The 20,030-nt window shown below is 47.6% G+C and overlaps 1 protein-coding gene across 2 annotated transcripts in view; it reads left to right on the forward strand.

The window, feature by feature from the left end:
* The first annotated feature begins 19,731 nt into the window (after window positions 1-19,731).
* Window positions 19,732-20,030, forward strand: part of Dock5 (dedicator of cytokinesis 5) — a 221,083-nt gene continuing 220,784 nt past the window's right edge. For both annotated transcript variants that reach the window (XM_004665821.2, XM_045131067.1), the window contains exon 1: window positions 19,732-19,803. In XM_004665821.2, the coding sequence (XP_004665878.2) occupies window positions 19,761-19,803 (43 nt within the window). In that variant the 5' untranslated portion in view covers window positions 19,732-19,760. The remainder of the gene's footprint in view (window positions 19,804-20,030) is intronic.

The raw sequence follows: 20,030 nt of genomic DNA on the forward strand, positions 1-20,030 counted from the left end.
TCCAGCCACTGCAATTGAATTCCAGATGTGTACGCCCCTTTGTGTACATGTGCAGCCTTGTACACTTGCAGCATCTTGGACGACTGGCTTACATGGGACCTGGAGAGTCAAACATGAGTCCTTAGGTCTTTCAGGCATGTGCCTTAACCACCAAGCCATTTCTCCAGCCCAATTTCTGTATTTTTAAAATATATTTTATTTTTATTATTTTTTAGAGCGAGCAAGAGAGACAGAGAGAGGGAGAATTGAAGCTCCAGGGCCCCAACCACTGCAATCACATTCCAGACGCTTGCCACACCGCATGGCCATGTGTGACCTTGCACTTGCCTTACCTTTCTGTGTCTGCCTTCCATGGGATCTGGAGAGAGATTGAACATGGGTGCTTAGGTTTACTGCAAGCAAGTGCCTTAACTGCTAAGCCATCTCTCCAGCCTCCGATTTCTGTATTTTTATATATTTGCTGGTAGTGCATGCCTGCAATCCTCATACATGGACGACAGAAGGATTATGAATTCCAGGCCAACCTGAACCACATAATGAGACCCTGTCACACAAACTCTTTGAGAGATTTAATATTGCAACAAGTATTCCCTTTTTAGTCAAACTCACTCTCCACTGAATATAATAAAAGTAAGCCATCAACACTTCTGAATAAGCAAAGAAGTCAGAAAGGTAATCTCCATTGTATCATTTCTGAAAAATTTGAGCTATTCCAGCAGAATGGACAAGGAATGCAAGAAAAGGAAAAACATATAACATGAAAAACTGTCTTGTAAATATCTGGAATTCTAAACTAAGTTCTTGTGGCTTGAGTGTGAAATGTCCCCCATTGACTCATGCATATGACTACTTGGTCCTCAGCTGCTGGTACAGTTTGGCAAGATGGTGAGAGTTTTAGGTGGCGAAGCCTTGTTGGAGAAAGTACACTGCGGTGGTTTAAATGCAGTAGTTTAAATTCATGGCCCCATAGACTCAGGAGTTTTACTAAAGTCGAGCTTGCAACTTCAGCCCCTAGCAGGCAGATCCTTGCTATGGGCGGGGCGTGGGGTGTCACCGGAGGAGATCTTGGAGTCCAGCCCTAAGACGCCTTTGTGGGTGGATCCAAGTCCAGCTCTACTAGGTGTGGAGAGAGTAATTTGAGTTCTGACTGTTCGTGTGCTTGCTGGTGATGGTGTCTTCTTTCTATAGTTGTTTCTCTTTGCTTGGATCTATGAATGGGATCCAGCTTCATCTGCCACTGAGGGTGTTCCCCTGGACTCTGTGAACCTGAAATAAACCCCTTCCTTCCCAGAGAGAGAGGGGGGTTGCGCCAGCACCGCCTTGTGCATCTGGTTTTATGTGGGACCTGGGGAAATGAACCTGCATGCTTTGGCTTTGCGGGCAAGCGCCTTAACCGCTAAACTATTTCTCCAGCCCAAATAAAATATGGTTTTAGAAAAATACAAATCCATTCACATGAAATATCTAAAGTAATCAAAGAAAAGTAATGGCCAAGGACTGGAGGTATAGCAAAGAGAAGTCGGATTTAGCAGGTACAGAATTTCAGTTTTACATGATGCAACAGTGCTGAAGATCTGTTGTATTACTGAACTATATTCTGAAGGTAAATATAATATTTTTTCTTTTGTGTGTGTATAAGTGTAGTGTGTGTGTATATCTATACATGTTTGCATGTGTGGGGGGACACATGTGTACATGTGTATGTGTATAGGTTTGATATCAGGTCTTTTTATTTTTTGTTTATTTTTATTTATTTTATTTATTTATTTGAGAGTGACAGACAGAGAGACAAAGAGGCAGATAGATACAGAATGGGTGCACCAGGGCCTCCAGCCACTGCAAACAAACTCCACAGATGCATGCACCACCTTGTACATCTGGCTTACGTGGGGCCTGGGGAATTGAGCCTCAAACTGAGGTCCTTAGGCTTCACAGGCAAGTGCTTAACCACTAAGCCATCTCTCCAGCCCAATATCAGGCCTTTCTTGATTACTCTTCACCTTACTTACAGAGACAGGGTCTCTCACTTGAACCCAGAGCTTACTAATTTGGCTAGTCTGCATAGTCTCTGGGTGACCTCAAACTCTGAGTGATCCTCCTACCTCTGGCTCCCGAGGGCTGGGATTAAAGGCGTGCACCACCACACCCCACTAATTTGGCTAGTCTAGATAGCCAGCCTGCCCCAAAGACAAGCTATCTCTACCTCCATAGAGCTGGGGTGTTACAGGGGGGCCGTGCGTGTGCCGGCAGCACCAACTCAGACCCCCACCCTCGTAAAGTAATGCTTTACAGAGGGAGTCCTCTCCTCAGCCCAGGCTTATGTTTTATTATCACAAAAAAAGAAAAAAGTTACAATACACTCACGAATGCACATAAGCAAAGGGTCAGGTTTTCCAGGCAAGAAGTGGAATGCTGAGGCTGGAGGGATGGCTTAGTGGTTAAGGTATTTGCTTGCAAAGCCAAAGACCCAGATTCGATTCCCCAGGACCCACGTTAGCCAGATGCACAAGGGGGCGCACGCATCTGGAGTTTGTTTGCAGTGGCTGGAGGCCCTGGCACGCCCTTTCTCTCTCCCTCTTTTCCTGCCAAATAAATTAAAAAATAAAAATAAAAATATTTTTTAAAAAAGAAGTGGGATGCTGGCCTAGGAATCATTCTCACGACTTTGAATGCCATTCTAAGATGTAACTGGCTTAGTCAGCTATAGCAGACTTAATCATATTGGAACTCAGCAACTGAGGGATTCAACTATTGACAGCTGGGTTGAATTAGGTGCTGCCAATCCCACATCTGCAGAGAAGAGAAGGAGGGCAGATGCGTGGAGGCAGGTTATTAGCTACAGCCTGTAACTGGCACAGTGTTTTAAGCACCAAGGGCACCTGGTAAGTAGTCACCATGTGGACAGAATTGGATCCTCATGATGTTGACTGTCCTACACTCATGAGATGTTCTCTAAAGAAAAGCGCATGGCATCCTGGCACCCCTGACCACTTGCCTCTGATCACCCTCAACGTCAGGTGACCAGCTGTGGGTGAATTCACGCGCACATGCTGGAACTGCAGATCCCGTGGCTGCTCAGACTGGTTACACTGCATGGGCTCGGGGCGCCTGCCTGCTTGGAGCTGCCCCCGACCCATGCCTCCCGTTTTGTCCTTGCCGTCCTACGGACTGGCTACGCCACTGCTGCCTGTCTGTTTAGTGTTTGCAAGTGTAGATTTGCAAACTATACTTTTCAACACACCCTGGGATTTCTTATTGCATGGGGCTAGGAGCTGTTAATATTGCCTTACAATAACTCAACCTAGAGCATGCCACATATACAGAGGAGGGACCAACAAGCCATTCTTGTCCCACCTGGTTAAAAAGAGGATAATCGCCGGGCGTGGTGGCACATACCTTTAATCCCAGCACTCAGGGGGCAGAGGCAGGAGGATCACCATGAGTTCAAGGCCACCCTGAGACCACATAGTGAATTCCAGGTCAGCCTGGGCTGGAATGCGACCCTACCTCAAAAAAATAAAGAGGACTGGGCTAGAGAGATGGCTTAGCGGTTAAGCGCTTGCCTGTGAAGCCTAAGGACCCCGGTTCGAGGCTCGGTTCCCCAGGTCCCACATTAGCCAGATGCACAAGGGGGCGCACGCGTCTGGAGTTCGTTTGCAGAGGCTGGAAGCCCTGGCGCCCATTCTCTCTCTCTCCCCCTCTATCTGTCTTTCTCTCTGTGTCTGTCGCTCTCAAATAAATAAATAAATAAAATTTAAAAAATAAAAATAAAAAAAATAAAGAGGATGATTATATACACCCTAGTCTGAGGATGTATCTTTCAGAGAAAATCTGATCCATCTCCCCTTTCCCATGATGCTGGGAGCCCGAAACGTTTTCAGTCACACTTATTACAGCCAGAATGCACATTGGCCCAAAGACACACGAAGGTCTGACCCTTGATAGGAATCTTGTACTGTTGTGTGGAAGGCTTCCCAAAATAATATGCAAATCCGATGCTTACTGAGTTCAGTGTGTCCTAATAACTCATTCCACCACATGAGTCCTTTCAGAGACAGCCAGCCAAAGCTGAAGTAACGGGAACACGAATTTTCTGAAAGGTCCCCAGATGGCAGGACGCCAACCCGAAGCACTAAGGTGCAAGCAAGGCTTGATGTGGGCCTGGGGCTGGACTCTGATTCTAAGCCCAGGTTCTAACCTCGGCTCTACCACGCCTCACCTCCATGCCCTTCCTGACGTTCAAGTGCTCCTCTGTTCCTCTTTATAAAGGAGATTAAATACAAAAAATGTTTCCTGCTTGGTAGAATTGATATGACGCCGTAAGATGTGGAACAGTGGAAGCAGTCAAGGCAGCAGAAGCGTCATGGTTTCTGCCATGAAAGGGCAGGTGGGCTTTCATTTGGATTGACGAGCACTGTTTGTGCATATTAGTGCAGCAGACAGCTTCAGATTCGCTGAGATGAACTTCCAGACCAAGCGCAGTGATGGAGGAGGGATTTTTGTTGAAGTTTACAGGTCCAGGGGAAGTTCCATCAATGTCAAAAGAAACTGACCTGCCTTCACAGGACCAAGCAGATAGAAAGAAGCACAAGCCAAAAGCCAAAAGCCACAGCACACTTCAGGAACTCCAGCTAGGCACACTTTGCATATCTTTAGATTGAAATCTGAAACCCACCACCACACCTAAAGATCCACCCAGTGACACTGCCTCCAGCCAGGTGGCTGCAGAATGCAAACTACAAGCAAATAAAAAACTGAATATATTGGGGGCCATCTAGTCAAACCATCACAGTATGCTATCTCTTTTTCAGTTGCATGTGTGTGACATGCATGTTTATGAACATGCTTCATGCCCCTAGGTGTGTGCAGATGAACATGTGTGTGTGTGTGTGTGTGTGTGTGTGTGTGTGCATTTGCATGGAAGCCAGAGGTCAGTGTTAGGTATCTTCCTTAATAGCTCTCCATTTTTTTAGAATATTTAATTAGTTTGTTTATTTATTGGAGAGAGAGAGAGAAAGAGGAAGGTAGAGAAAGAGAGAGAGCAAGAACAGGTGTGCCAGGGCCTCTAGCCACTGCAAACAAACTCCAGATGCATGTGCCACCCTGTGCATCTGACCTATGTGGGTACTGGGGAATTGAACCTGGGTCCTTTGGCTTCACAGGCAAGTGCCTTTAACACTAAAGCATCTCTCCAGCCCAACTCTCCATGTTTTTGTTTGTTTTTCTTATGAGTCAGAGACTCATTCTAGCCCAGGCTGGCCTGAAACTCATTCTGTGACCCCATGCAGGCTTTGAACTCAGGGAAATCCTCATACCTCAGCCTTCTGAATGCTGAGATTAAAGGTGTGCGTCACGACACCTGGCCTTCCACCTTGTTTTTAATTGGTGTGTGTGTGTGTGTGTGTGTGTGTGTGTGTGTGTGTGTATGCGTGGCATATACACATGCATATTCAGTGGATGCATGTGTGTGTGAGATGCGTGCGCCCCATGCTCGGGCCAGGAGCAAATGTTAGGTGTCTTCCTCTATCACACCTTCCATGCTGCTTCCTTGAGGTGGTATGTGGCAGTTACCTTCTCATTGCTGGAATGAAGCAGCCAACCAGAAGCAGCTTATGGGAAGGAAAGGCTTTATTTCAGGCTTACAGTTCTGAGGGGAAGCTGCATCATGGCAGAGAAAGCGGCTCATTTCATCTTCCATCCACACGTCCAGGGCAAACTGCAAGCACAAGCTGACTCTGAACACACCATAGGACTGGACTCAAGATCTGTCCTCAGGGACCCTCCTCTCCATCAGGGCTGCACCTGCTGGGGACAAAGTAGGAAGCTTAATCAAAAATACTGGGGCTGGAGATATAGCTTAGTGGTTAAGGTGTTTACCTGCGAAACCAAAGGACCCTGGTTTGATTCCCCAGGACCCACGTAAGCCAGATGCACAAGGGAGCGCATGTGTCTGGAGTTCATTTGCAGTGGATACTGGAGGCTATGGGGGATGTTTACATTCAAACTACCACACAGAGTATCTCACCAAAACCAGAGCTGTCTGGTCACAGGGATTCTCCTGTCTGTCTCCAACAGGACTGGGGTTTCACACATGTGTGGCCAAACATAGCTGTTTGCATGGTGCTGGGAAATTGAGTTCAGGATGAATCAAGTCCTCTCAGGACCTCAAACTTACACAGAAACTGCTCTTACCTGTTTATCCATCTACCCATCCTCACCACCACTTTATTTCTTGAGGCAGGCTCTCACACTGAACCTAGAGATCATGTGAGCTCGCCTAGCTAGCAGCCATGCCCTAGGGATGCTCCTGTCACAGGTGCCCATATCTGCACCCAGCAGATCCATGCACTTGCCCAGCAAGCACTTCACCCACTGAGCAGTCTCCCCAGGCTCGGTGTGATATTTCACTGCATGCAGCATGCACTGATAAAATCCAGATCATTTTGTCCATGTCCCCTGATTCTCTCAGGAACCAGTATTCTTAATTTCAGGGCCTTTTGTTTTTAACTAAAATGAAACAACTAAAACATAGTCACTATTAAAAACAAGTAAGCTCTTCAATAGCTGCAATTCACATATCCAACAGCAGGTGGCACTAACACCATGCCTATCTAGCATGGCTCTGCTGCTGATTTTTTTTTTTTTTTTTAAGCATTCCTTTTCAGCTTACTTTTCCAAGAATAGCAGTATTTCCTCCTTGATCTACTAAGGTTTTGTTATTCCTTTGGAGCCGAGTATGTTATTCTTTCATAGTTTCATGAGTTATTTTCAGTATTATATAGTAAATTATTGCTATTAAAAAATGCAGGCACAAATTGCTGTGAATCTAATTTATGAAATTTTAAGATCTGTCTTGAGGTTTGGCCCTCTCCCTAAACCATTCTCCAAATGTGGCAGTGTTGTTTTACTACGGGTCAATGAAACAAGAATATTCTACATCTATGGTCTTCCTTAATCCCAAGAAAGGCTAGCAACTTTTTTTCTAGGAACCACAGGACATGCATTTATTAGAAAAGTTGGAAGGAAAGATGAACCATAGCACAAGGCAGCAACGGTGGTGCCAACATTCCCCAGTTGTTTGGTGGGCAGTCCCGTGATTAATTTAGCAACAATTCTAATTATATTTTCCAATTAGATTTTTCATGCTCTCATAGCATCTTTGTATATTTCATTTGCTATACTGTGGCCTCCAAAACTAATGACAGCACTCTCTACACTAACCTCGGAGGTCACAGATGTCCCCTACTTGCATAACAGGCTCAGGTTCTAATATGGCTTGGGGTTTCCCCTTAAGACAGGTTTGGGAATCGGGTCACTGGGAAAGCCATGCTCAAGGCTGGGGCTATGGCACAGTTGGTAAAATGCTTGCTGTGAAAACCTGACAGCCTGAGTTTGGATCCCCAGAACTCACATAAGTGCTAGGACATGGTAGCATATGCCTGTAATCCCAGCGACGAGGAGAGAGGCGGTGGCTAGTTAGACTGGCTGAATCGGTGAACTCCAGGGTCAGTGAGAGATCCTGCTTCAAACAACTGAGGCAGAGAGGGATTGAGGAAGGTGCCCAACGTTGACTTCTGTCCTCTACATACATGGGCACACACATATGAACATAAATGCCCAAACACATGCACACCACACACTTACACATAGGTAACAAACTTCAGGGAAGATGCTCACTGAAAGTCGGCACTAAGGAAGCAGGGGCCCACGGAAACCTATCTGCAAAAAGCGGCTGTGGTCGGGCTCGCACAGGCTTCTGTGGTTTGCAAGGAAATGCTGACAGCGAGCCCAGTGTCACCCTGACCACAAGGGCAGGGCTGCCAGCTCACAGTGGGCGGGGAGGCAAACCCAGAGGTCTTACAAGCTTAGCATGGGGAGGTCATGGCACCAGGCTTGCCAGAAGGACTCAAAATGACGCCTAAGAACCCCTGGCAATGCCCCTTCCACCAGGACCATATCCCACAGACCAGCAGAGGACAAACTACAGGCTAGATGTGCGTAAGTTCTTTCACCGTGAGTCGAGAATCTAGTTCAGAGATGAGATTCTTCTCTGTGTTTGTGTGCACACTTTTGGGAGAGGAGAATTTGTAGAAAACTCATGCATTACACCATAGCAGATTTGATGAAAGGTTGAGAGAGAGAGAGAAAGAAAGAGAAAGAAGAGAGGGAGGTAGAGAGACAGTATATATGGACACACACACGTATGTATTTTGGAAATGGGGTCTATGAAGTCCTCTTGTATGGACTTCAAAACGAGGGAAGGACACCAAAGCAGAGATCCAGAGACTCCTGAGAGCTCATCACTGAAGTAGACTTAAAGCTCACCCACCAAGGCTCAGGGACTTTTGCAGAAGAGGGGTCCGAAAGATTGTAAGAGGCACAGGTTGGGATGCCAGTGCCCAGAGGCACTGCCTCCCCCCACAAAATAATTAATTGCTGCTCCTACAATGCATAACCCACAAACCCATGAAGAGGGCCCCTGTGGAATGGGGGCAGGGAGGAAGGAAAAGATGGTATCAGCACTTGATGTATCCAAATAAAATATGTTCCTAGTAAAATAAAAGAAAAAAACCAAGAGAATGGAAGAGTTAAAATGTTCTTATTTAATATTTTAATTTATTTACTTATTTGACAGACAAAGAGGGAGGGAGAGAGATAGAGAGAATAGGCATGCCAGGGCCTCTAGCCCCTGCAAATGAACTCCAGGTGTGTGCGCCCCCCTTGTGCATCTGGCTAACGTGGGTCCTGGGGAATTGAACCTGGGTCCTTTGGCTTTACAGGCAAACGCCTTAATCGCTAAGGCATCCCTTCAGCCCATGGTTTTTGTTTTTGTTTTTCGAGGTAGGGTCTCACTCTAGCTCAGGCTGACCTGGAATTCACTATGTAGTCTCAGGGTGGCCTCAAACTCACAGTAACCCTCCTACCTCTGCCTCCCGAGTGCTGGCATTAAAGGCACGTGCCACCACGCCCGGCCTTTCTTACATTTTTAAAACTTTTAATTAATTTATTTATTTGTGTATACATGTGGGGGAGGCCACATGCTATGGCATGGGTATGGAGGTCAAAGGACAGCTTCAAGGTGTCTGTGCTCCACCTTCCTCAAGACAGGGTCTCTTGCCACTGCATACACACTGCCAGATTGCATGAACACCAGACTGTCTGCCCATGAGCTTAAGATTCTCTTGGCTCTGCCTACCAGGGTTATAGGAACTTGGGGAACACAGTTGCATGCACCAGTTTGCATCCAGCTTTACATAGGTCCTAGGGAATTGAATCTGAGCTAGTAGGCTTTGAAAGCAAGTGCCTTTAACTGCTGAGCCAACTCCCTCACCTGCCTTATTCTTACTGTATTTGTATTTTTCTTTAAGTTTTCTCTAGAGTCACTAGAAGTCTGCCTGATTTGTTATCTTGCTTAGACTTCAAATGGCTCATAGAAGATTGAGTCAAATAGATGGTGTTGCAGTCAGATTCACATTGCTGGTAGGCATCACACAACCAAGAGCAGTTTGTGGGAAAAAGAGGTTTATTTTGGCTTATAGGCTCAAGGGGAAGCTCCACAGTGGCAGGGAAAACGATGGTATGAGCAGAGGGTGGACATCACCCCTTGGCCAACATAAGGTGGCATAATAGCAACAGGAGAGTGTGCCAAACACTGGCAAGGGGAAACTGGCTATAACATCCATAAGCCCACCCCCAACAATATACTCCCTCCAGGAGGCTTTAATTTCCAATTGCTATCAGCTGGAGGCCTAGCATCCAGAACACCTAAGTTTATGGGGGACACCTGAATCAAACCACTACAGACGGCTATTTGAATTCTCAATTTTTTCACCTGCTGGGTGAACAGAGTTCCTTGTTCTCAAATGACACACCATCTTCAAGAATTCTAGCGCTTGTACTAAGACAAAGAGTTACGCGTGCCATGTTGAAAATAGGAAGCCTGGGATCTAAAAAGACCTTTAGGGCCAATCACAGGAGAAATCAAAAGCCATTCCCACAGCCAGACCTCGATCAACACTTGTGTAAGGCAAACCCGAATGAGCCGAGGGCAGGCGACAATAACTACATCCCTTCTAAATGGCGAGTGCGTCCAGAAGGAACAGAAGTGAGTAGAGTCTCCTCCTGAGAGACGTTCTGCATATGTGGCCTGAATTGTTCTGGGGCATGAAGCCTGAGGCATCATATTATGGGAGGGAAGGGCTTGTTTAAATAAGAACATTGTGCCACAGTGGGATGACTAAGAAGCTACGTAAGTAGCAATCCCAGGGCCCTGGCTGCCAAGGAGTCCCTCGGCTGAGCCAGGCAGCTACTGAAGACAATTTACAGACAGCTGGTTATCTCGGAGAAAGAATCGTTACCCAAGTAAGTTGCAAGACACTGTTGTATGACAGTACCTACACCTTGAAATTAGATCGGATGGAGGGGGGGGATAAAACATGAGTCATCACATTGGCTGCGTTTTGTTACTGATTTGGTTTTAAGCTATTACTAGTGGTTTCGGTAATCACCGTGGCTCCAATACCTTTCCAAATATGCAAACTGCAACTCTTCTAAATCAACCATCCCTAAAGCTCTGAGTCACTTTTATTGTGTCTGTAAAAAAAAAATTCTGCCCTAGGGCTGGAGGGATGGCTTAGTGGTTAAGGCATTTGCCTGCAAAGCCAAAGGACCCCAGTTCGATTCCCCAGGACCCACGTAAGCCAGATGCACAACTGGGCACACGCGTCTGGAGATCTTTTGCAGTGGCTGGAGGCCCTGGCGCACCCATTCTCTCTCTCTCATTGTCTCTCAAATAAATAAATAAATAAATAAGTAAAATATACTTTTAAAACTTCTACCCTAAATTTTTCTCATAACAGAATATATATATATGACATGCAAAAACAGTGAATCTTAAGGGCAAGGAAGAGCTCTCCCAGACTCAAGGAGCTGAGAATCAGGAGACATCTAGGAGTGTTTTCCATCTGAGGCCATATATTTTGACACCTCCACTGGCCTTTCGCACCCCCTTCAGGCTTTTACGGAGGTCCCACTGGGGCACTTCTCAGGACTCACAAAACAATCTGTGGTATGACCAAGATCTATCTGACACTTCCAACCTTTCCACAGGTATTGTCACGTCTTCTAGCCCCAGGCTCCACGTCATTTGCACTGGGATATCTGTGAAAATGCCACCTCCCTTCTTCAGGAGTCTGCTGGGTCAGTGGCTGCCTGCGAAGCCTTGGGTGGGATGCTAGGTCTCATGGGGCTGCTTTCCATTTGTGTCCGTCCTGTTATTTAGAATAGAGTTCCGAGGGATGCAGCCGGTTGACGATTAAACAATAAACAAACAAACAAGAACATATTCTCTCTGCTTTCAGAAGTCCTCTGATTTCCCCCCCTTTTGGGGGGGGAGGGAGGTTCTTGCTATATGGCCCAGACTGGACTCCATCTTACAATCCTCCCCGCCCCCACTCCCAAGTGCCAGAATTGCAGATATGCCCCACCCAGCTTTCCTGTCTTCTGACTTCTAAACTAACTTTTACTACTTGACATTCTTTTCTCCCAGGAGCTCTCCCACAACCTTATGCAAACAGACTTCAGTAGAAAAGGGCTGCTTTGTCTATTCCTGGAGGGCCCCAGGCTTCCCACCTTTCTAAAGGGTGACAGTCTCCGTGAAAGGCTTAGTTTAGGAGTTGGCAAACTAAGACTCAAGAGCCAAATTAGCCTAGCAACTGCTTAGGTACAGTTGTCTTTTGTGTTGCTGGCTTGACATGGTACAGTAGGCTTTGCAAGCAAGTGTCTTTAACTACTGAGCCATCTCCCCAACCGCCAGAGATATCTTATTTATTTTATTTTTATTTGAGAGAAAGAGAGAGAGAGAGAGAATGTGTACACCAGGGGCATCCATCCACTGCAAACAAACTCCAGAAGCATGCTCCCCCTTGTGCATCTGGCTTACGTGGGTCCTGGAGAATTGAACCTGGGTCCTTTGGCTTTGCAGGCAAACGCCTTAACCACTAAGCCATCTCTCCAGCCCCTAGAGATATCTTTTAGTTGTCTAAATGAATGGGGAAGAAACTCTAAAGAAGAATATTTCCAGCCTATGAAAAAGCCTGAAATTCAAATTTCATGTCTACAAATAAAGCTTTGTTGAAACACAATCACACTTACTCATTTACATATTGCTTGGGGCTGCTTTCTTGGTACCCTGTGTCTTTGTGACAAAGTCCATATAGCATGCATGATGTGCGTGTGCGTGTCCCTTTCCACTGTAACTCCACTGACCTTTGGCTTCCCTCGGGGGCCTGGAGTCAGGCTGCCTGGGTTTGGATTTAGTACTGCCACTAATTAATTGTGCATGTAATTTCTTAAATTTCCACATCTGTAAGGTGGGGTTGGTAACACTCACAGCTCCGGTGGTGGGGAAGGTGGAAGGTGTGGCAGGCTGCAATCACAAGTGACGTTGTTCTGAGACTCAAGAAAAATCATAACTCAGCAGGGTGTGGTGGCTCACGCCTTTAATCCCAGCACTGGGGAGGCAGAGGTAGGAGGATCACCATGAGTTCAAGGCCACCCTGAGACTACATAGTGAATTCCAGGTCAGCCTGGGCTAGAGCGAGACCCTACCTGAAAAAAAAACAAAAAAACAAAAAAAAAACCTGCAGCTCGCGTGGGGTTTTTGTTGTTGCTCTGTTCTGTTTGTTTTTTTAAACGTGTACGGTATATTGAAAATGTCCTCCCGCCCCTCTCCTCCAGTTTCTACCCTTCGCTCCACTAGACAATTTCACTTCCACTTTTCCTTTGGCATATAGCTGTGTGTCACCTTGTTTGCTTGTTTTCCTAAGGCAGGGTCTCACTCGAGCCCAGGCTCACCCGGAACTCACTCGGTAGCCTAGGCTGGTCTCAAACTCTTGGTGATCCTCTTACCTCTGCCTCCTGAGCACTGAGATTAGAGGTGTGCGCCGCCACACTTGACTTACGTGTTTCTTTTCTTAGCTGACTGCAGAGTGACAGGAAAAAAACCCTCCATGGATATGCCAGTCATCGCTGGGACCAAGGAATGAATGACACATCTTCACCCTTATCACAAACGAAGGTCAAGTTTAATAAATAACCTCCTGCTGTTCTACAAAGTCCAGAAACCTCAGCTTCTATTTATTTTGTTTTGAAGAGGACTGAATAAAGTTTTCCATTTCTTTCCCGTGTTCTTTGACGGCCATTCTCCGTGTAAATATCTGACTTTCTGTAGTTAGATTTCATTAAGTCATATAAAGTTGAATTATTTTTACTTATTAAAGACAATTTGTTTTCCACATTGCTCTCTAATTTACATCATTATTTCTTACTTTATAAAATCTTATGAAGTCACTTTTAAGTTATTTTGTTGCTTGTTTTTAAAGGCAAGCCCAACAGACTGACCTCTTTTTTATGCAAGAGAGCAAGGTGTGTGTGTGTGGGGGGGATTGGCACACCAGGGCCTCTAGCCACTGGAGGGAACCCCAGATGCAGATGCATTCTCCCCCTTGTGCACGTGTGCAACCTTGCTTTTTAGATGAGATCTCATGTTCCTCAGGCAGGTCTTAAATTCCTAATCTTTCTGCTTCAGCCTCCCAAGGGCTGGGATTACAGGTGTCCACCAAAATTCTTGGCTTTATGAAAATATTATAAATATAATCTTTCCAAAACTACATAATCTTGTGAAACTATATATAAGTTTAGTTTTAAAACATCAAATATGTCAATCTAGTTTTTCAGTCAAGGTGCTATGAATCTGGTTTTAAACAAACTAATGATTTCCTTTCTGAAAATTCTATGTGTGTGTGTGTGTGTGTGTGTGCATGCATGCATGCCAGTGTCTCTTGCCACTGCAAATACCAGAAGTTTGTATCACTTTTTGTGTCCAGCTTTACACAGGTACTGGGGAACTGAACTTGGGCCAGTAGGCTTTGCAAGCAAATGCCTTTAACCACTGAACCATTTCCAAGCCCCCAAACTAATGGCCTCGTATTGCTCAAATCATCAGTCTCCTCCACTCCAATGTGGCTTCAAGTAATTCAGACATTTGCAGCAGAGAACAGTCTAGAAACAAAATGAAGACTGTTTTGTTTTTATGGTGTAAAGGCTAAAAGTGCATACATTTCCCATTGAGGTTGTGTCAGGAGAGGAATAACACAAGAAGTCTGACTGTATTCTCCCAAGCTATCAGAGCAAATGTCCTCTAAAGTCACATGGAGGAGCTGAGAACAGATCCAGACATGTCTGGTGCTTTTTAGTGGTGCAGAGTGATACAAGAATCGCCACACATATGAGAAAGGTCTTCTGTGGTCAGAAAGATAGGTTCCTGGGCTGGAGAAATGGCTTAGTGGTTGAGGTGTTTGCTAGCAAAGCCAGATGACCCAGGTTCGATTCCCCAGAACCCATGTAAATGAGATGTACAAGGTAGCACATGAGTCGAGTTCATTTGCAGTGGCTGGAGGCCTTGGTGAGCACATATTCTCTCACTCTCACCCTCTCTCTCTCTCTCTCAAATAAATATAAAAAATGTAAAAAAAAAAAATAAGTAAACATGGGTTCCTTTGTTCCATTCAGCTCAGGGGTCTGGAATTCCAGTGCATCAACTGCTCCTGACTGACACAGAACAGGCCCTAGGCAGCACTCACCCTCAGAAGCCCGCAGACCCGCTTAACATCAACTCTGTTCATGTCATTTATTACTTTTTATAGTGCTAGTGTAGGTAGGCAGACATGAGCAGAGCTGGAGATCATCAGAAGAGAGCCCCCACCTCTGTCTCCCTGGCATGAAAGGGAGAATGATGGAGGTTTCAGAAAGCTGTCATCCCCTTCCTTAAAAGCCAACCCACGGGGCTGGGGACATGGCTTAGTGGTTAAGGCGTTTACCTGTAAAGCCCAAGGACCCAGGTTCGATTCCCCAGAAGCTATGTAAGCCAGTTGATGTACATGAGGGCACATGCATCTGGAACTTGTTTGTAGTGGCTAGAGGCCCTGGTGCACCCATTTTTTAAAAATAAATATGTAAAAATAAAATTTTAAATGTCAATTTTAAAAAATAGAGTTAATCCAACAGCTAGCTTATCAGTCACTCACTTGGGGGTTGGGGAGATGGCTCAGCAAAGCTGCCTGGCACAGGTTTGATTCTCTAAAACCTATAAAAAGCTAGAACCCCCAAAGTGGTGCAAGCATCTGGCATTCATTTACAGGGGCAAAAGAACCTTGCGCAGACACACACACACACGCACACACACACGCACACACACACACATGTGCAAATAAATAAAACAAATAAATATTTTAAATTAAAAAATCATTCCTTTAATGAGAATGAAAGAGACAGGAGAAATAGCTTTTATTTGGGTGGGGGTGGCTTGAGGTACGGTCTCCTTTTAGGCCAGGCTGACCTGGAATTCACCATGTAGTCTCAGGCTGGCCTTGAACTCATAGCAATCTTCCTACCTGTGCCTCTAGAGTGCTGGGATTAAAGGTGCGCGCCACCACGCCCGCCAGAAAGACCACTTTTTTTTTTTTTTGGTTTTTTGAGGTAGGGTTTCACTCTAGCCCAGGCTGTCTGGGGGACCCCCTCCCGAGCCTCAGAATCTTACATCAAGACAATATACTACACTCCCTAGAATTCCACACTTGGGGCAGCTGTTAGCAAACCCTGCTGAGCCTATCCACTTCTTTGAGCCGTAACTCAGAAAGTATAACTTCTCTTTCCCTTCTCCTCTTTTTTTGGATGTTTGATACAATTCTCGCATGCCCGCCCTGGTGCTTTCTCCCCTTTTCTCAGCAAATCTCCTTTGCTTTGCTCATTCCTGTTCATCCGTGTGCCTAGTTTTTTTGTGGTCATAAGACAAAGAAGCCCAACCGTAAGGGAACCTGCACCATTATCAGGAACTGACTCTCACAGAGGCTCAGTGACCTCCTCTATTTAGAAAATATAGCCACAAAACTGTCTTTAACAGAGTTTACAGGTCCTCATAGGGAAACCTTCCAGTCAGCAAGGTTTGGTAAAATGAACCTGATGGGTGACTCAGGTGAAGCCCTGGCTAGCAGCTGTCTTGACATCTTGTGTTTGGCATCGCCCAGAGTAGTTAGAGAATTCAGGTCAAACTAGTCTGAAAATTCATTTCTTTCCTTCTTTCTTTCTTTCTTTCTTTCTTTCTTCCTTCCTTCCTTCCTTCCTTCCTTCCTTCCTTCCTTCCTTCCTTTCTTTCTTCTTTCTTTCTTTCTTTCTTTCTTTCTTTCTTTCTTTCTTTCTTTCTTTCTTTCTTTCTTTCTTTCTTTCTTTTTCCAAGGCTCCTTCAAGCACAGTTGCTTGGTTGTGTGCATGCGTATGCTGGTATTCTGCGGGCTTTGGAGTCAGAGTCACTGTGGTTGTGGGATATGCTCAATGTTTCCTCTGAAAAGATACCAGAGGAAAAAGGAAAGGATATTTCTGGGAGGCATTCTGTTATTGCACCTACCCATCTGGTCAACTCTCTAATTTTAAGCCTCATTTTAATAATAAAAAGACTTTGAATAGCTCTGCTTTTATGATTTAAATGGGTTTCAAACCGGGATTTAACCATCTGATATAACAAAGTGGGTGGACTTCTGTCTGCAGAGAGAAAAGAATAAACATACGGAGAGCTGTAATTAAAATTTTCCGTTTTCCTCCAATTCTCTTTAAAGCAATTTTTGTCAGAATTGAAATCTCCAGGGCCCAAATTCAAACCTCCAGTTTTAGAAAATGCCTATAGCCATAACGAGGGATTGAGGCCATTTAAATTGTTTTGGTAGAAGCCAAGTTCCACTGGCTAAGAGTATCACCACTCTGGTGTACAGTAAATTTTAAAATACGTCTGTGGCTAAAGAACAAAGGTGTCCATTTTCCCTGAACACAGATGACCCAAAGCAACATCAAGAAATCCCTGATCCACCGCAGATGGGTCCTGTCTCCTTGGCAAAGGGCTACCGCTGCCCCAGGTCCACAAGGAGCAGCTGCCCAGCTGAGTGAGGAGGTGGCTCCTAAGTTGTCCACAGAGGCGTACTGCGAGGCAGAAGGCCTTGGATGCACAGGGCACAAGCAAGACTGACTGTCTCAGAAGACACAGCTCTGCTTACCCTCTGAGGCACCCTTCACTCACCTTGTCTCTCACACCCAAGGTCAAGGTCCGTGGGTCCTGTACACAGTACAAAGTAAGAGGGACACTTCAAAATTTCGAGATACACATGCTGATAAACCATGCTGAGGGGGGGCAGAAGCCGAATTTGGGGAGCCCTCTTTGCCCACATGACCCTCAGATTGGCATTCTCTTGAGTACCTGTCCAGAACCACTTTTGTTCTTCCTCTACTGCCCCTCCCCCCGTGGCCTTAACTGCCTTCATTTCTGGCTTGACCCATTGGTGTGACCTGTTCACAGTGGCTTCCTTGGATCCTTTAAGCCTATTCTGTCCACAGTGGGGACCGTGACATGGTGTGTCATACCCTCCCCCAGCTCAAAACCCTCAGAAACTTCTCATCACGGTAATATATGAAGTCTTTACACTGGTCATGGTCCCTAACTGGCTCCACCTGCCACCTCTGCCTCTTGGACCAGTTTCCTGGGCAGCCTTAAACTTAGCTCACTGCCCAGCTTCTCCTTGCTAGTTTGGAGCCTGTCAAACCTGCTTGGTGGCCTTTACACTTAATGTTCCCCTTGTCCAAAATGCTTTCCCACTTCACCGTGGGACCATCCTCACCTTCCTCCTGTTCTGTCCTTCAGCCTCACTTTTATCTGAGATGTCTTTCCAGCCACCTCTGTGTAAGCCTGGCTTGAGGTCTCTCTGCGGCTTCCCTGCTCCGGCAAGCATCCATTTGTTCTTGTCTTACGCTTGCCTTCTCCACCAGCTCCGGGAGTGAAGACAGGGCTTTGACCCAATTCACTACGGCACCTCCATTCCAGGAACAGTGCAAGTCACCTCCTAGGTACACAATGTTTGTGGAAGAAGAGGAAGACAGAACTACCTAGCCTGGGTAATTAAGTTCATCGTGATGTCATCGACCAAGGAAGAGAAATCCTTATGGTGAGATGGCAGGATTCTTGGGGGATGTCAAGTCCACAGTGACAGAAGCATTTCTTACTGGATGTTATGAGTGGATCCCTATCGGGACCCACTTTCTAAGAGGAAAAACAGTATGCACGCGCGCACACACACACTATATAATATGCATGATGTCTTCACACACGTATACATTTGGATTACAGGCTTGGCTTTGCAGAAAAAGTCACCAAAGTAATATGTTTTTAAAAAATAAGGTTAAAAATCTCGAATCAAGTGGTAGGATTCTTTACTGCGTGTTTACCTATTCTTCTTTCCCCTTTTTGTGCTCCAAATTGGCAAGAAAGCGGCCACAGACTCCAAGAACAATACAACTTCTTGCAAGAGGTAGTTTTTCAGATGGAGAATCCAGTAGGATGTCACTTAGTGTGTGATTTTACTTCATATGTGATTTAGCCATGAGCTCCCTCCTCCCATTGCACCTCCAGGCAATGGGAGGAGGGAGTCACCTTCCAGGGGGAAGTGACTTTCCCCGCAGAGGGCGCCACCTGCAGCCCAGCGCAGGTCCAACCCACTCAGAATAGTCGGAACTACGCCTGAGAAAAGATCAGGCGTGTTGGCTGGGGTGTGTGTGTGGGGGGTTGGGGGGATCCATCTCACTAACAGTGCCTGTGGGCTGCAGGACAGGTGGACAAGGGAGGTCTCGGGGCATATCTCTTCCCTTATTGTCAAAGTCTGGGGTGCTGCTTCTGAGGGACAAGTCCCTGTGTTTTGGGGTCACAAAGTTTCCACATTAGGGCTTTGCCAATCACGTCCCTCACGGAGGATCCCCTAGACAGCGATCTGTTGCATCTGAATCACTCAAGCCCCCTCCAGACCCCCCAAAACCCCGTGGCCCGGGGTTCCAGGTTCGCCCTCCAGGCTGGAAGCGCAGGCCTGGAGGAGACGCAGTCAACTCCGGAGCTCGGCTTCCGGGGTGTCTGGGAAGCTCCCGAGGGTGCAGGCGGCCGTCCAGGGCTCATTCATTCCACAAGCCTGGACCGAGTGTCCGCGGAGGGCCGGCCACGGGCGCTACCCCACAGGCGACCCGCGTGTCCCGGTGGGCTGGGGGGTGGGGTGGGCGCAGCAGCCCGCTCCGGAACCCTCCGCGCCTAGCGGGTCCGGAGCGCAGCCCTCGAGGGTGGGTGGTGGTCGGGTGGATGGTGGAAACGACCCAGATTCCCGGGGCTTGTGTGAGCCGGGCAAGGCCGGGCAGCGAGCAGACCTCCCCGGGAGAGGAGACGCGCGGGCAGCTCGGGGCAGCGGCTCGCGGCCAGCGCGCGAGGCGGTTCCAAGGCTCGGAGGCGGCCCCGGCGCGCGCGGGAGGCAGGGCGGGCGCGGCCCAGCGGGAGGAGCCGGGGCGGCGCCGGGAAGGGCGCGCGGTTGCGCGGGCCGCCCGCTTCGCCCAGCAGGTGACGGCGGGCGGTCGGTGGTGCGCGGGTTGCGGGAGCTGCCGGCCGGGCCGGGCTGGGGGAGGGCGGGGAGGAGGAGCAGGAGGCGGTCGGCGTCCACTCGGGACAAGTTAGCCGCAACATGGCGGCAGAGCCCGGGACACGCAGGAGCGCGCGGCCGCGGCGCCCGGAACCCGAGCTGCTGCTGCTGCTGCTGCTGCTGCTGCCGCTGCCGCTGCCGCCGCTGCTGTAGCCGCCGTCTGCACGCGCCGCCCGCCCGCCCGTCCGCCCGCGGGGCGACGTCGCCGCCATGGCCCGCTGGATCCCGACCAAGAGGCAGAAGTACGGGGTCGGTGAGTGCACGCCCCGACCGCGCTCCCTGCAAAGTTCCCTCCGACGCTGCGAGCCCGCCCAGCCCCGGTGCGCGCAGCGCGCCCCGGGGAGACGCTCCTGCCCCGGGGCTGCGAGAAGTGGTCCCGCCCCCAACCCCGAGCGCCCCGCACCGTGCCGGGTCCCCCTCCGGGTCCCCGCTGTTCCCTCCTGCGGGAGGCTGGCCAGAGAATTAGTGGGGGGGAAAGGG

The sequence above is a fragment of the Jaculus jaculus genome, chromosome 12, assembly GCF_020740685.1.
Source record: "Jaculus jaculus isolate mJacJac1 chromosome 12, mJacJac1.mat.Y.cur, whole genome shotgun sequence".
Lineage (NCBI taxonomy): Eukaryota > Metazoa > Chordata > Mammalia > Rodentia > Dipodidae > Jaculus > Jaculus jaculus.